The sequence below is a fragment of the Carassius gibelio genome, chromosome A8, assembly GCF_023724105.1.
Source record: "Carassius gibelio isolate Cgi1373 ecotype wild population from Czech Republic chromosome A8, carGib1.2-hapl.c, whole genome shotgun sequence".
Lineage (NCBI taxonomy): Eukaryota > Metazoa > Chordata > Actinopteri > Cypriniformes > Cyprinidae > Carassius > Carassius gibelio.
In genome coordinates, this window is record NC_068378.1 from 2,056,562 (window position 1) to 2,074,750 (window position 18,189).

At 44.4% G+C, this 18,189-nt stretch overlaps 1 protein-coding gene across 2 annotated transcripts in view; it reads right to left on the bottom strand.

The window, feature by feature from the left end:
• The window catches only part of LOC128019174 (E3 ubiquitin-protein ligase MIB2-like), a 35,727-nt gene that overhangs the window by 15,605 nt on the left and 1,933 nt on the right, over positions 1–18,189 (bottom strand). For both annotated transcript variants that reach the window (XM_052605248.1, XM_052605247.1), the window contains exons 2-10: positions 13,330–13,629; positions 12,769–12,940; positions 9,185–9,291; positions 6,993–7,187; positions 5,811–5,953; positions 5,295–5,402; positions 4,938–5,042; positions 4,633–4,795; positions 4,166–4,299 (exon numbers count right to left, since the gene is read on the bottom strand). In XM_052605248.1, the coding sequence (XP_052461208.1) occupies positions 4,166–4,299; positions 4,633–4,795; positions 4,938–5,042; positions 5,295–5,402; positions 5,811–5,953; positions 6,993–7,187; positions 9,185–9,291; positions 12,769–12,940; positions 13,330–13,629 (1,427 nt within the window). The remainder of the gene's footprint in view (positions 1–4,165; positions 4,300–4,632; positions 4,796–4,937; positions 5,043–5,294; positions 5,403–5,810; positions 5,954–6,992; positions 7,188–9,184; positions 9,292–12,768; positions 12,941–13,329; positions 13,630–18,189) is intronic.

Consider the following 18,189-nt stretch of genomic DNA (forward strand, 5'->3'; position numbering starts at 1 on the left):
GTGCTAGTGAGGCCAGCAGGGGGTGTTCACCCTGTGGTCTGTGTGGGTCCTATCGCCCCAGTGTAGTGATGGGGACACTATACTGTCAAAGAGCACCGTCCTTGGGATGAGACGTTAAACCGAGGTCCTGACTCTCTGTGGTCATTAAAAATCCCAGGATGTCTTTCGAAAAGAGTAGAGGTGTGACCTCGGCATCCTGGCTAAATTCGCCCACTGGCCTCTGACCATCATGGCCTCCTAACAATCCCCATATCCGCTGATTGGCTTCATCATTCTGTCTCCTCTCCACCAGTAAGCTGGTGTGTGGTGGGCGTTCTGGCGCAATATGGCTGCCATCGCATCATCCAGGTGGATGCTGCACACTGGTGGTGGATGAGGAGATACCCCCTGTCTATGTAAAGCGCTTTGAGTGCCTAGAAAAGTGCTATATAAATGTAAGGAATTATTATTATTATTATTATTAAGCTCCTCCTGCTGCGGTGTTCATGAGTGCTTTGTTTACAGCGGTGACCAAGGAAACGCTTTAAGCTCCTCCCGCTGCGGTGTTCACGAGTGCTTTGTTTACAGCGGTGACCAAGGAAACGCTTTAAGCTCCTCCCGCTGCGGTGTTCACGAGTGCTTTGTTTACAGCGGTGACCAAGGAAACGCTTTAAGCTCCTCCCGCTGCGGTGTTCACGAGTGCTTTGTTTACAGCGGTGACCAAGGAAACGCTTTAAGCTCCTCCCGCTGCGGTGTTCACGAGTGCTTTGTTTACAGCGGTGACCAAGGAAACGCTTTAAGCTCCTCCCGCTGCGGTGTTCACGAGTGCTTTGTTTACAGCGGTGACCAAGGAAACGCTTTAAGCTCCTCCCGCTGCGGTGTTCACAAGTGCTTTGTTTACAGCGGTGACCAAGGAAACGCTTTAAGCTCCTCCCGCTGCGGTGTTCACGATTGCTTTGTTTACAGCGGTGACCAAGGAAACGCTTTAAGCTCCTCCCGCTGCCTTGTTCACGAGTGCTTTGTTTACAGCAGTGACCAAGGAAACGCTTTAAGCTCCTCCCGCTGCGGTGTTCACGAGTGCTTTGTTTATAGCGGTGACCAAGGCAACGCTTTAAGCTCCTCCCGCTGCCTTGTTCACGAGTGCTTTGTTTACAGCGGTGACCAAGGAAACGCTTTAAGCTCCTCCCGCTGCGGTGTTCACGAGTGCTTTGTTTACAGCGGTGACCAAGGCAACGCTTTAAGCTCCTCCCGCTGCGGTGTTCACGAGTGCTTTGTTTACAGCGGTGACCAAGGAAACGCTTTAAGCTCCTCCCGCTGCGGTGTTCACGAGTGCTTTGTTTACAGCGGTGACCAAGGAAACGCTTTAAGCTCCTCCCGCTGCCTTGTTCACGATTGCTTTGTTTATAGCGGTGACCAAGGAAACGCTTTAAAGCTCCTCCCGCTGCCTTGTTCACGATTGCTTTGTTTATAGCGGTGACCAAGGAAACGCTTTAAGCTCCTCCCGCTGCGGTGTTCACGAGTGCTTTGTTTACAGCGGTGACCAAGGAAACGCTTTAAGCTCCTCCCGCTGCGGTGTTCACGAGTGCTTTGTTTACAGCGGTGACCAAGGAAACGCTTTAAGCTCCTCCCGCTGCCGTGTTCACGAGTGCTTTGTTTACAGCGGTGACCAAGGAAACGCTTTAAGCTCCTCCCGCTGCGGTGTTCACGATTGCTTTGTTTACAGCGGTGACCAAGGAAACGCTTTAAGCTCCTCCCGCTGCCTTGTTCACGAGTGCTTTGTTTACAGCGGTGACCAAGGAAACGCTTTAAGCTCCTCCCGCTGCGGTGTTCACGAGTGCTTTGTTTATAGCGGTGACCAAAGCAACGCTTTAAGCTCCTCCCGCTGCCTTGTTCACGAGTGCTTTGTTTACAGCGGTGACCAAGGAAACGCTTTAAGCTCCTCCCGCTGCCTTGTTCACGAGTGCTTTGTTTACAGCGGTGACCAAGGAAACGCTTTAAGCTCCTCCCGCTGCCTTGTTCACGAGTGCTTTGTTTACAGCGGTGACCAAGGAAACGCTTTAAGCTCCTCCCGCTGCGGTGTTCACGAGTGCTTTGTTTACAGCGGTGACCAAGGAAACGCTTTAAGCTCCTCCCGCTGCGGTGTTCACGAGTGCTTTGTTTACAGCGGTGACCAAGGAAACGCTTTAAGCTCCTCCCGCTGCGGTGTTCACGAGTGCTTTGTTTACAGCGGTGACCAAGGAAACGCTTTAAGCTCCTCCCGCTGCGGTGTTCACGAGTGCTTTGTTTACAGCGGTGACCAAGGCAACGCTTTAAGCTCCTCCCGCTGCGGTGTTCACGAGTGCTTTGTTTACAGCGGTGACCAAGGAAACGCTTTAAGCTCCTCCCGCTGCCTTGTTCACGAGTGCTTTGTTTACAGCGGTGACCAAGGCAACGCTTTAAGCTCCTCCCGCTGCGGTGTTCACAAGTGCTTTGTTTACAGCGGTGACCAAGGCAACGCTTTAAGCTCCTCCCGCTGCGGTGTTCACGAGTGCTTTGTTTACAGCGGTGACCAAGGCAACGCTTTAAGCTCCTCCCGCTGCGGTGTTCACGAGTGCTTTGTTTACAGCGGTGACCAAGGAAACGCTTTAAGCTCCTCCCGCTGCCTTGTTCACGAGTGCTTTGTTTACAGCGGTGACCAAGGAAACGCTTTAAGCTCCTCCCGCTGCGGTGTTCACGAGTGCTTCGTTTACAGCGGTGACCAAGGAAACGCTTTAAGCTCCTCCCGCTGCGGTGTTCACGAGTGCTTCGTTTACAGCGGTGACCAAGGAAACGCTTTAAGCTCCTCCCGCTGCCTTGTTCACGAGTGCTTTGTTTACAGCGGTGACCAAGGAAACGCTTTAAGCTCCTCCCGCTGCGGTGTTCACGAGTGCTTTGTTTACAGCGGTGACCAAGGAAACGCTTTAAGCTCCTCCCGCTGCGGTGTTCACGAGTGCTTTGTTTACAGCGGTGACCAAGGAAACGCTTTAAGCTCCTCCCGCTGCGGTGTTCACGAGTGCTTTGTTTACAGCGGTGACCAAGGAAACGCTTTAAGCTCCTCCCGCTGCGGTGTTCACGAGTGCTTTGTTTACAGCGGTGACCAAGGCAACGCTTTAAGCTCCTCCCGCTGCGGTGTTCACGAGTGCTTTGTTTACAGCGGTGACCAAGGAAACGCTTTAAGCTCCTCCCGCTGCCTTGTTCACGAGTGCTTTGTTTACAGCGGTGACCAAGGCAACGCTTTAAGCTCCTCCCGCTGCGATGTTCACAAGTGCTTTGTTTACAGCGGTGACCAAGGCAACGCTTTAAGCTCCTCCCGCTGCGGTGTTCACGAGTGCTTTGTTTACAGCGGTGACCAAGGAAACGCTTTAAGCTCCTCCTGCTGCCTTGTTCACGAGTGCTTTGTTTACAGCGGTGACCAAGGAAACGCTTTAAGCTCCTCCCGCTGCGGTGTTTACGAGTGCTTCGTTTACAGCGGTGACCAAGGAAACGCTTTAAGCTCCTCCCGCTGCGGTGTTCACGAGTGCTTTGTTTACAGCGGTGACCAAGGAAATGCTTTAAGCTCCTCCTGCTGCCTTGTTCACGAGTGCTTTGTTTACAGCGGTGACCAAGGAAACGCTTTAAGCTCCTCCTGCTGCCTTGTTCACGAGTGCTTTGTTTACAGCGGTGACCAAGGAAACGCTTTAAGCTCCACTTGATGCAATGCTACATTTCTACTTATCTGATGAAGAAACAAACTGATCCTGATCTCAGATGAACTGAGAGAGAGCACATTTTAATAACGCAAACTTTTATTTTTGGTTGAACTATTCCTTTAACCTCTACCACACTCTCTACTTACTGTATGCTCGTCTCTGTCAGAAATAGATTGCACCCAAGATGGCTGTTCTTTATTAACTTTATCAACTCTTTCTGTCCAGCTGTCCGTAGTCTCTATTACAGTATCTTACAGAAAGGACAGATGAACAGAACAGATGAACAGCTGAGCTGGGCAGCGTCAGCCTGTCTCTGGTGGGCTGTGTGCTGATGATATAAAGGGAAAGGCTAAAACCCTTCGGACAGAGAGAGCCAGAAATAACTTGAAATGTCTGGAGATTCCCTCCCTTAAGATAACTCATGCAAACAAACATCCTGTTTCTTTTGACTAAATTCTATCAGACTAAGAGGCACTGACCTTCTCAGGGTATTTTTGCACCAGTTCACGCACTTTAACAGCGTTCCCATGAGCCGCCTCGATAACCAGCCGGCCCGGATGATCCTGCTCCGTGGACTGAGAGAGCAGCTTCTCCAGGACTGAAATCACCGTACCTGAACGACAGAGATATTTCCATTCTGTGTTCAGAGGAGGCTTTAATGTCACTGTTCCACAGTTCAAACCCTTCTAAACCAGTCAGAATTAGTCAAAATTTCACCATGCATCAAACATAACAAACTATCCATTGCTACCACAGCGTGTGAAGGAGAGAGAGAGAGAGAGAGAGAGAGAGAAATACACTGAAAACCACACAGTGCTGAAACGAGAAAAACAAGCGTTGGCATCATGCAGGACAGTGTGGAAGAAACTTTATATCTTAGAGAGAAGTCGAATGAAAGGGAATGATATAGAGTATAGTGAAATAGTGAGGAGCTGTGAATTCTAACTTCCTGATTCGTTGGAGTTCTCCGAGGTCATCAGATTGGCGTCGACCTCTCCACGCTTGGCAGAGAGACACGAGGGGTTAAAGGTCCACGTCTGACCTCCGAACGCCACGCGCAGGTCACCGTCTGCATACACCTTCAGAACCTTCCCGACCTGACCCAGAGCCTGAGAACACACACACACACACACACAGGCACTTGTTTAAAACCAGTCACAAAAACTTTGGGGAAGTTAGTTTATTGCCTGGCACAATTAAATGTGATCTTGACTCCAAGTGTTTGCACTGTTAGGTGTGTGTTGAACCTACTGGAGCCATGCTGTCTGTCCACTCTCCATGGCCCACCTGGAGTCTCTTCACACTGTCAATGTCATCCAGCACCTTCACCAGCTCCCCCACGGCAAACGTGTTCACCTGCACACACACCACTCCATTAGAGGAACACACACTTCCTGAAGAGCGTCTGAGGCTTCAGCTCACAATCTGACACTGAAGCAGACAGACACAGGCACAGCTAGCAGGCTTCACCATGAGGACAGACTGGTGTACAGCAGCCTGAACAAACACTTCTCAGCCTTACAAACTACTCTGGATTCATCTTAAGACATTTCTTAACTTATTTCTGAAAGGATGTTGGTGAATGCGGGGGGTTTGTGATGGGCTTGCCTTGGTCAGTGCTCCGGGGTGGAAGGTCCAGCGGATGTTGTTGCTGTACTGGACGCGCACATCCCCGCGGTCCGTGATCCTGTGCACGCTGCCGATCCTGGAGATGTACTGCCAACACCAGAACACAAGCACTGACATGCACTTCAAAACACTTCATATGACTGAGACTTCATAAGCTTTTCCCCAAGAAACACATGTGCTCCTGAGCAGAAAAGTTTAAGAGCGCACTAAACTGAAAATTTTTTCTACTATTTTAATAGTAGACATTTTATATGAAATCAATGGTTTAAGTGATGTAAATATTGAAATGTAGCTGTTCACTCTCATTGTAGTTGTGCAGGTAAGGGTTAGGTCAAATGATTACAGCATTTCACTGGATCTGAAGATATACATTCACAAGTGAAGAAATTAAGACTAAAGTATTACAATGTTACTTTAAGAATAATGAATATACTGAACATGCAATACTCTTATTTTAAATTTAGTTTCATTGTATAGTGCACAACTGATTTCCACCTCTGCCATTTTTGGGTTCCAGCCGCCGTGACCCTCCTGCATCTGTCTGAGGATCTCCACCTCCAGAAGACACTTGACCTTATCACCCTGCTGGAACGAGTGAGTGTCTGCACTGTCCTGCCGCTGCAGCTCCGCGTGCTCGCCTGCACACACACACACACACACACACACACAGAGACACACACACACACACACACACAGACACACACACAGACACACACACACACACACAGAGACACACACACACACACACGCACACACACGCACACACACGCACGCACGCACATACACACACACAGACACACAACACACACACACACACACACAGAGACACACACACACACACACACAGACACACAACACACACAAGCACGCATGCACACAGAGACACAGAGACACACAGACAGACACACACACACACACACACACACACACACAGACAGAGACACAAACACACAGACACACACACACACAGAGACACACACACACACACACACAGAGCCACACACACACACACATACACACACACACACACACACACACACACACACACACACAGAGACACACACACACACAGACACACAGACAGAGACACACACACACAGACACACACACACACACACACACAGAGACACACACACACACAGACACACAACACACACAAGCACGCACGCACACAGAGACAGACACACACACAAACACACCCACAGACACAGACACACACACAGACACACACAGACACACACACACACACACACACACACGCACACACACACACACACACACACACGCACACACACGCACGCACACACATACACACACACAGACAGACACACAACACACACAAGCACGCACGCACACAGAGACACAGAGACACACAGACAGACACACACACACAGACATATTCATGCATAACACACATGCATACAAAAAAACAATTTAATGAATCAAATGGAGTGTGTGGCAATCAACATATTACACAAAATAATTGGAATAAATTCTACTGCATAATTTATTGCAATAATTGTATAAAATAATATGTAAATTCTGCTATTTTTAATATAAAATCAATGTTTTAAGTGATGTAAACATTGCTATGTTTCTCTCTCATTGTATTTGTGCAGTAAATGAATTGCTCTGTGCAAAACGAACTGATTCTCCTGAGCTACAGGTGGCTCTCACCTAATTTGGGCAGATGTTCCTTGTAGTAGTATCCTCCCTGCACATCAGACACGTATTTGAGATCCACCTTGCCCTTGTGGCCCATTCTGTAGACGTTTGTGGTTCCACTGGACCAGGTGACACTAGCCACGCTACGACCTGATTCCTGATCCCATCCACGAATATCCACCACCTTCCCCACCTTCCCCTCACCTCCTGCTCTCACACACACACACACACACAGCAGGAGAGATGGAGGAAACCAGGTAAACATCAACATGCAAGCATAGAGATCAGAGCGGGTCATGTACAGGAGTCTCATTAACATAATCAGTAAATTATGACTCCAGTATCATTGTGCTACTCTGATTATGTACAGCTGTTTATGAATTTGATGTTGATTTGCTTATATGAGGAACACTCATGCAAATGGAAGAAGATGGAAAATACTGTGTGTTTGCATGTTAATTAAAGGATGAAAATATACCATCAAAGGAATAAAATCAACTCCAGGAAGCAGATATGGCCTGATATGATCAGAGTAAATGACTAAACCAATAAATAAGTATTATTTCCCTCTTCACAATGAAAAGATACAGCAAAGGAACAACAATAATCAGAAAGCTACGGCAAATACAGGAGAACAACACCACTGAATCTCACAAACAAACAAATAAAACAAACGTTGTATGAATCAATCAAAAGATTTACCCCAAAATCAAAACATGAAATACACAACCATATTTTGTAGCTGTCGACCGAAAAAAAAAAAAAATTTTGACAGCCGATGTCGATATTTCGGAAACCAGGGGGCAGATATAAATCTGATATAATAATAATTTAAACACAGAGAACACGTGATCATACTGATACACAGTTCTCAGGATCTCACAGCTGGGTTCAACTAAGTTTGCAAGTTTTGAGGAATTAAATGTTGATTCAAAGATTTGTTTAAATCATATAAATGCGTGTGGCGAGTGTGGCGGGGCCGAGGGTCGTGGGAACAGGAGTGAGGCCGGAATGATTGGGAAATCAGCGACACCTGCGCCCCACCGCCGGTCTCGAGTCCCACGGAGGAGATGGAAGGATATAAAACTGGAGTGACGACAGTGAAGGACGAGAGAGGACCAGGCCTGGGCTTTATTTTATGTTTTGTTTGTCGTCCGTGAGGGGCTGGTGCGATGTTTTGTGTTTATTTTGAATTATTAAAGTTTAATTTTGATTGTCTGACGTTTCCCGCCTCCTCCTTCCCGATGAATATGTAGGTTTTATTATTACAATGCGTATTTACTGAATGCTGATGGCAACAGTAAAATATTATAATGTTTGCTTATTATTAATAATAGAGCTGCTGCTCTCATTGGCATCAAATAAAAGTCCCGCCTCGAACACATTGGCCAAGCAGAAAAACCTATCGGCAAATGCTGATATCTGAAAAATACAAATATCGGCCGATATATCGGTAAACCTCTATTATTTTGCATGAAGAAAATCAAGGCTATTTTTTCACAACCTACTCTCAATATTTCTTTAGCTGTTCTTAACAGTCGTAAGAGAAGACCTTTCAGTATGAAAACTATGGGCACATAATTCAAACACCTTAATGGGCTTAAGTCCTGAGAACAGGTGGAATAGAAAACATTTCTTACTTTCTCTTTTGATTTTAGGGTGAAATATGGACATGTTCACTAATAACTAACACACACGAGTTCAGCAGCAGTAAGAACGCAGTAAAGATCACACGTAACACAGAGAAACAAGCACAAGCACAGCCTACAGACATCTGAGAGGATCAGCTAATGATCACCACATGGACATTTAGACTCATTCATCATTAAAGTCATTAAATAGTTGAAAATCATATAAAACATATCTTCACACGAGAACATGTGCAAGTGTTTATAGACACAGCAGAACAGAAGATAGAACAGCATGACACTGTCCAGCACAGCTGAGGTAAAAACAACAACAACAGCAAAGGCACTTCCCTTGCCAAAAATATAGTCTGTCATTCCTGATCCTGGAACTATTTCCATCAGACAAGACCTTTATTTGACTTCTGTCCATCCTAACAGTCCCACAGAGCCTAGCCTGATGGGATTCAGCTTCGGTGTCCTAGATCCAGAACCTTCCCATGAGCCTTTGAGACTCAGCTGATCAAGAGGAGAGCGGCTGTAACTCAAGAGAAGTGAAGTGTCAGAGGTGTGTCTCACCGTCTTGGTTTCCCCAGTCCCAGTCGGGTCCCCGGACCACCTTCACCCCCTGGAAGATTCCTCTCAGGATGATTCTGGACAGGTTCTGTCTCGGCGTCAAGACCACTCTGAGTGTGAGAGAGGGAAGAGACCGTCATGACCCCGAGGAAGCCTGCCTCTTCCAACCAAGCTCTTAGTGAACTCGAGCATCTCATTTTATATTGAAATTAAAATTGACACCCAATTAAAATGCATTGGAATCCAATGAACCTGACAATTACTGAGAGGAAAAAAGCACTTCCTTTATTTTTTTAGGTAAACACATTTAAATGGTGGACAAAGATTGACTGCATTCCATTGTGGAATTTCCTGAAGCAAAATGATTCTGACAGCCCCGATGTACTTCTATACTCTAGCACTTTCCACAGTAACACACAATCACACACACTCACACACACACTCACAACTGGCTGAACTAACATTAGCTCTAGTGAAAGGTTTGCAGGGAAAACACAGCTTGAATGCACAGTAAATCACGTCAGATTGAATCATCTGGCTCCGCCTGCAGCTAAAGACGGCGAACCATGTCCAAATCACCGTGAGAGTCATGAGAGGATGCTCACAGCGAGAGGAGACTGTTTCTCATTGTTTCTCGCTTGAGGACGTTAGGCAGATTTTGTATGAGAGCAGCATAACTGGAAACACATGCTCTCAATACAGCTAATGACAGACCGGCTGTCTCATGTCAACAGGATAGAGCAGGCTTGGGAAAGATCCTGCACTAAACACAGTGGAATAACAACCAATAACAGCACACACCTTACAGCAAAGACCTGATGTGATTGGGGAGTAAATGAGCTGCATATTCCCATCATTCCTCCAATATTAGAGTGAGAAAGACTGAGTGACCCCTCCAGATGTGGCTGGCGTCCTGTAGCAGTGTCCGTGTTTGACACAAGACTACGTGAAAGAAGCTAGGTCAACTAGCTGCTAGTTTACAAGTTTGGTTCCTTGTGTTGGTGAACATATGGGAGAACATATGCTGAACTCAACACAAAACACACAAATACATCACTCATCCAGCTTCACGCTCAAGAAATACAATCTGTGTATCAAGAATGATCCGAGAAACAATGAAGCACAGCTACCAAATCCAATGCAGAAGACTCACTAATGAATCCTAATGACATCCAGCACAAACCAATCTGAATCATATCTAACAGAGTTTTTAGCAGCTTTTTACACTGTAGAGAACCACATTTCCCATTCTGTTCCTCCATGGATTAGCTTCTGCAATACACTTGATCCAAACCTAGCAGCTCTGCTCCAATCCTGTCACAAACTCTGAAGAGAAGAAACAAAAAGAGACTTGACTAAAACTCAGAGACCACATGGGTCTTCAGATCTCACATCTCATTCAAGTCATGTCCTTCAGGACCAAACAGAAGAACTGATGGTGTTCAGATCGTGATACGTGATGAAAGAAGAATCAGTTCTGTTTCCTGAACCTGAACTCTGTGCTGCGGAGAACTGAACAGTTTCCTCTGACCAAACAAAAACTGCCAAGATATAGCTACACATCCCTAGAGATAATCCAAACTACTTCCTGTTTATGCCTTTAAGCACCTGCTGGTGTGTGTGTGCGTGTGTGTGTATTCTGGACCAACACACACACACACACACCTTGGCCTCTTTTTAATCGTGTACCAAGGCAGACAGCACATCTGAGACTACAGACTAGCTTGGATATTTTTACCATTGAACGGTTATCAACAGATTTGAGTTCCTGTCCAAAAGCCAAAACCAAACCAAAGCATCACCTCTGAGAATAAACATTGAAAAAGCATTGAAAAGATCAGTCTTATCTAGTCTTTATATTTCCTGATTTAGAGTACAAATATCCTTGAAACTAAATAAATCTACTCGAGAGACAACACTGCATCAAATATCAAGTGTTTGTTTGTGTTTACAGAAATAGTTCAAATTCAAATACATGAGGGAAAAGTCCTGGAGGGTTTAAAAGCAGAAGTGAGGCTCTTATTTTGTCATTTATTAAGAATCTACATGAGGGCTTTTTTATTATTTGAACTGTCAAGGATATCTTTCTCATTTTTTATGTGTATGAATGTTGTGTTACTCTATTAGAAGGAACTTTCAGAGTTAGGCTATGGGATTATTTTCCCGCCAAATGTATTGCAGTCACAGATCGAAAAATAATTAGCATAAATAAAATATTTAAAAAGACGTGTAAAATAATAACTCACAAAAGAGAAAAACAAATGCAATTTTTTTAAATAACAAAAAGCACAGTCATGGATCGAAAAATAATAAGCGTAAATCAAAAATGTAAACGCATTTAAAATTATATTGCACAAAACTGAAACATGAATTCAACATTTTCCAAATCTCAAACAAAATCAGGTTTCCTGCTCATATGTTATTTTTTTGTGTGCTTGTGGTCTTTTCCCCTTTGCTTTTGTTTCTACGTTCTGTTCTTGCGTTTCTAAAAGTTGCAGTTAGAGTTTCATGTAAATCAGGGCAGGCTTCAGCGTCACCATTGGCCACAAGTTCTAGATTGACAGCTGCTCCTCTAGCCAATCAGTCCAAGGGGGCGTTGACATCACTCCAATCCGACTCCTGGCTGCTGTGGCAGGTGTGTGAAGATGGATAATCAGCGTCAGCAGGCAAATCCTGGACGATCTCAGGTAATTGGTCTTAAATATTTTGTTAGTGGGTGACAATGCTGCTCCTTGTGAAAGCGCGCAGGTGATGGAGATTTACCGCTGATTACACAACCGGCTTTACTGACAAGATAAATTAAATATTGCGTGTGATTTATCATGCAGCCCAACTGCCTAAAATATAAAGTATTGGTAAAAACTAACAAGACACGTGTTAACAGGATATCGGCCTACTCGGACTACATAGTGCTTGCAGAATATATCATAATACACAAAGGGAATGTTTCTGTCACCCACTAACAAAATATTTATGGCTAATCACCTGAGATCGTCCAGGATTTGTCTGCTGACGCTGGTTATCATCTTCACACACCTGCCACAGCAGACACGAGTCGCATTGGAGTGATGTCAACTCCCCCTTGGACTGATTGGCTAGAGGAGCAGCTGTCAATCTGGAACTTGTGGCCAATGGTGACGCTGAAGCCTGCCCTGATTTACATGAAACTCAAACTGCAACTTTTAGAAACGCAAGAACAGAACGTGGAAACAAGAGCAAAGGGGAAAAAAGCACAAGCACACAAAAAAATAACATATGAGCAGGAAACCTGATTTTGTTTGCGATTTGGAAAATTTTGAATTCATGTTTCAGTTTTGTGTAATCCATGACTGCCCTGTTTGTTATTTAAAAAAATGCATTTGTTTTTTCGGTTTTGTGCATCATTATTTTACACGTGTTTTTAAATTCTTTATTTATGCTTATTATTTTTCGATCTGTCACTGCAATACATTTGGCGGGATTCTGATCCCATATTAGGCCTCCTCGTGTGTGTCAGGTCTCGCTGCTGATGTCAGAGAGACTCTATGAGCTGAGCCTCGAGGCTCATGGGTAATTCTGGTGTGTAAGGGCATGAGCGGGTCACTCACGGGTGTGAATGTGCCGTCTCGTAGCGCTCGAAGGCGTGCGTCAGCTCGTGCTTGTTGTTCATGTAGCACTGAGTGCACAGGTCATAGTCGAAACACACCTTACACTTCCAGCGCATTCCCATGATGCCGTGCTTCTTACAGCTGTCACAGATGATGTTTGAGTGTCGGACACCTACCAGGAAGAAAGGTACATTAGATACCAAAGCAATAAACTGAAGATGAACAGAATGAAGTCATCTGAATCAGGAGACTTCACTCCATCATCACAAACACAAGAGCTGAAGATAGAGAGGAAGGAAGGAAGGAAAGACAAAGGTAATACAGACAGACAGACATTGCTCTCGTTCATCTCATCTCGTATGTGCCTGATTTATTTGACCCTTGCTCTCCATGCTGCATTACGACTGCTGTTCTGTCGAGAATGTCGTATATTTATAGACTGTGAGTAGTTCTTGGTGACTGTTGGACGTGTGATGTATTATTTGGTGTATGTTGTTCTCTCGGTGCCAGTGTAGAGGTGACCACACACAGCTCTGTGATGATGAGTGGCAGGGCTCTCACCGATCTGAGCGTTGTCGTACAGCAGCAGGTCGTAGGCGCTCTGGTATCCCGTGCGGTAGTTAGTGCGAGTGCCGCTGTCCCACTGCACCACCACAGTCCTGTCGGGTGTAGTTGTGCTGCCCTGCCGGCCGATCTCCACCACCGTGCCCACGTGCCCCTCTCCTTCATCCTGGTTCCCCCACTTCCAGTCCAGACCGCGCACCACCCTCATGCCCACCTCCATGCTGCTGCGCTCCGGCTGACCCTCGCTGGGCTTACGGTGCGCTCGGCCCGCGCTCTCGGCACACGGGTCAGGGCTGACTGAAACACACACACACACACACACACTCTCAGAGCAGCTCTACAGAAACATCTCTGTCAGGTCTGTGATGAGAGAGAGTTAAAGGCTGTGTGATATCATGATGGTTAACAGTGATCCTCCAGATTCAGCTTTATACATGTCAGAGATTGCTTTAAAGAGACTACATTTCTCTCACTACATGTCTTGCTCCACTCACACAGGAGAAGTAAGAAGGTTTGTGAATGTGTTGTACTGCTTTAAAAAGAGACTGTTTGTGCTGTGAAGTTTATTCTGCTGGTATAACATCAATAAATGCATTAGTGATTGGTTTCTCAAGCCTGTATTTGATCATTCAAGCCGTCTGTGTGCTCTCTCCTGCCTCATATTCTCATGACTCCAGTGTTTTTATGGGATTTGTCATCTACTGTAATATCCTTCTCACATTTTATCAGTGGCTTATTGTCTTTGTTTGACGCACTGCTCATTGGTCTAAAACTTAAACGAAGCATGATCTGGCAGAAGCATGACATTGCTCTCATCCAGAATCTGAATGAACAGGACTGATTCACCAATAAATCCTGCTTTAAATGCTCTGATCCATAAATACATGCTATTCATAAATGTTCAAACGAAGCCTTGAGAATCTGATTCAGACTGAACACAGACAGCGGTGTATGACACACAGTCAGAGCAGACCACGTGCAAGCTGTTCACCTTTCACTAAACAGAAAAAAAAAGAAAGAAATCCAAACTGTCTTCATTTATAGGACACATGTACTTCCTGTGCTCCGCTCAGCTGTGTAATCACACTAGAGTCAATGGGTGTTCTCTGACAGCTGACGCCCATGTCTTGGAAAGCCCATATAAAGCCAATATTATTTTTATTTTTTTTATTAATATTTAAGAAATTTAAAATCATTTGAAAAAGGATTAAAAAATAAAAGTGTAAAATAAACACTTATGACAGGTGAAGTATTTTTCATAAGTGACCAGAGCTCTCAGTATTCTGGGAAGTTTGTGTGCGCTGGGAATCATATTTCCCAGATAAAGCCAGGATAACACTCATTTAACACACAGAGAAAGTGACATGAATATGACAATGGGCAAATACATAAAGCACAGCATTAAATGTTCATTAGTCACTCAAAGATTTGCTTTAATTATATAAATGCCCATTTACTGAATGCTGATGGCAAACGAGAAAGTATTATAATATTCACCTTTCTATACCTAGTTATATAAAATCAATCGACAAATATCGGCTCGTATATCAGCCTTGGCTATATATCAGTCAACCACTAAAATAGTATCAGGGATCTGGGAAGGAGGACCCAATTGCTGTGAGAGATAACAAGGTTTTATTGACGAGACAGACTGATACAAGAGGTAGTGAAGTGCACAACAGACACCACAACAGGAACAAACAGGAACAGCTAGGGACCACAGACTCGGAGACGGACCAAATGCCAGGCAGGAAGAACCAGGACACTACACGGGGACAGGTCAGGAACTCCAACACAAGACTAGACAGGACAAAGCTCCACAAAAACACAAGTTAAATCCAAGACAAAAGAATATAAACCAATGAACTAATAAAAGTAAAGTAACAAAATAAGAAATTACCAATTAAACCAATTTAAGAGAATGAGCTAACAAAACCAAGAATCAAACCTAGAAAACTAAATAAATATTACAAATGAAAGCAAAGGGCAAAAACAAACAAATTACTAAACAAGGAGCAAGACAAAAACATAGAGTCACAAGGACTAGACAAAACAAGGGCACAAGACCAACCAGACAGGGAGACACGGACACATATTCAGACAGAGACAGAGGGGTGAGAATGACCACAGACCAGCAAACACAAAAGGGTAAGGTGCACTATAAATAGGGAGGAAAATACATGAGGGACAGGTGAGCACAATTAGACCAACTAGGGTAACAAGAGGGTGTGGTAAAGAGGAAACAAGGAGGAGGGGTTAAAGGAGCACATGGCCGAGAAAACTATCAAGGCCATGTGCTGACACTAGACACAAGAAACAAACATAAAACAAAGTCATAGTGCAAACCCCTGACAAATAGACAATACTAGAATACAGAATTCTATAATCATTTCAATGAATTATTACAACAAAATCAATGCATCAATGTATTTTACACCATAAATATCATATTGATAATCCTGCTTTGCTAAAGCTGGATGTGGATTGCAAGGTCAACATGTCATGTCAGCACTCTGACCAAACCAAAACAGGAAGTGCTCCCTTCCCATAAGACAACTTCCTCTATTCCCGAGTGTACATGCACCAGAGCCAGTAGTGGAGCAAAGGTCAGGACATCATCAACACTTCCTCAGTTAGGACAGACTCACAGTGACTGGACCGGATGATCTGAAGTCACACCACATTCATACCAAATACACTGTGCACATTTAACTCGTGCAATAACATAAGAAGGTAAAAACCCAGCATGCTCCATGCAGATCAAAGAAAATATAAATGGCATGATGACATGTATCTGTGTCGCACTTCGATCAACAAAAAGTGCTGCCCAGTGCACCTCTGACAGAGCGAGCTGGAGCTGGAGTTCATCAGGCACATGCTGACCCGGCACAGTCTACAGAAGAGAGGAGAGAGAAATCAATCCTCACACTGAAGGAGGATTACATCAACCCTCCACCACTCGGAGTCACACTTCACCGATGCTCCCGCTCTGATGAAACACTCACCTCATACATTCAGCCATTCACACTGACTGCTGTGGATATATGCATTGTGCATCAGATGCCAAGAGAGTTGGGCTGGGACAACGTGTCGACGTAATCGATGACAATGAAGGCTATGATACGTTGACTAGAAAAGGTTTTAGGCTACAGTGTATGTTTTCTGTGTAATTAATTACTAATTAACTGTATGTGTGTGTTTGTGAGAGAGAGAGAAAGAAAGAGAGGCGCTTTTTCAGTAACCTAGGCCTTTGTGTTTTAAAGGCTTCAAGGTTTTATTGAATGATACCTCTGACTAAGAAAAGCATTACTTTGCACTTGTATAATGTTTTATTTTGGAATTTTAAGAGCAATAAACATACATTGCAATGTTAAGGAATTCATGTTTTTTTCATTCAGATATGTAAATCCACATGTATAAATTGCTATTAGTCAATTAATGGGGAGATAATCGATAATCGAATCGGACTGGGGAAAAAACAATCGTTAGATTAATCGATGCATCGAAAAAATAATCGTTTAAAAAATAATCGTTTATCCCAGCCCTACAAGAGAGCCACCATGAGCAGAGGACACCCAGTAAACCTCATCAACACGTACAGTGTTCTCTCCATCGTGAACCCCTCACAGGCCGTGTGTTTCACAGCGCTCGAATCATCCTCCGAATCACAGCGCTCTGTTTGGGCTGAACTGGGCTCTGATTCGAGAGCAAACACGATGCTGCTGGAAACATGTTTAGATACAGAGATATTACTGAACGCATCTGCACAGCTTTAAAACAGGGCTGCATTTCCTAAAAGAGTGACAACTCTTGTTGACTTTAGGATGGGGTGCTCTTGAAAATATAATTATCAATATATGTACATGAGCTCAAAACTCTTTGGTGGTAGATGGAAAATCAAATTATTTGTGCATTTGTGTTACTTTGCACTTTTTTTTTTGAAAATATTTATTTACAATTCATTCAGGCTTTTTAATGCGTCTAATATTTTGATACTTAATTTGCATGATCTAAATATTGTTAAGAATGAAAGGTTTGTTGTTATTTGAAAGTGTAGGCCTTCCTGCATTATGATGCTGTTATAAAATGGTCTTAAAATGACAATAATGTGTTTATGGCATTTATTTCCAGGGCAGTATATCACACAACTAAAGCTGTTATGGTGACAGGCCTAGTTGGATCAGCTGGAAACACAGCACACGAGACATGACTAAATTACATGAATACAGCAGACAGTGTGGAGGTATTCATCCATTCACTCGTACCCATCCATCTTTCTCCTGAAGGTGATCTAGAGTCTGATGACAGAAGAGGGAAGGATCTAGAAGTGCTCACGTCCGTTTAGTGCACTATGAAGGGTGCAGCCCTACTGAAGACACATGTTCATACAGGAGTGAGCAGGGCCACGGGTAAATCAGGACAAGCCTCATGTCTGGGTGAAGTAGTTTTAACAGGGTGTGAGGCGTGACCCGCTCTTTCTTCTGAGGGTGTCAGATGATGACGTGTCTGGAGACACACTGCTGCTGCACACCACGGGGTCACTGACCTGAATCTGCTGTTCCACTGGCACATATTAAAGGGTTAGTTCACCCAGATAGCAAAATTATATCATTAATAACTCACCCTCATGTCGTTCCAAACCCGTGAGACCTCCGTTCATCTTCTGAACACAGTTTAAGATATTTTAGATTTAGTCCGAGAGCTCTCAGTCCCTCCATTGAAGCTGTGTGTACGGTCTACTGTCCATGTCCAGAAATGTAAGAAAAACATCATCAAAGTAGTCCATGTGACATCAGAGGGTCCGTTAGAATTTTTTGAAGCATCGAAAATACATTTTGGTCCAAAAATAGCAAAAAC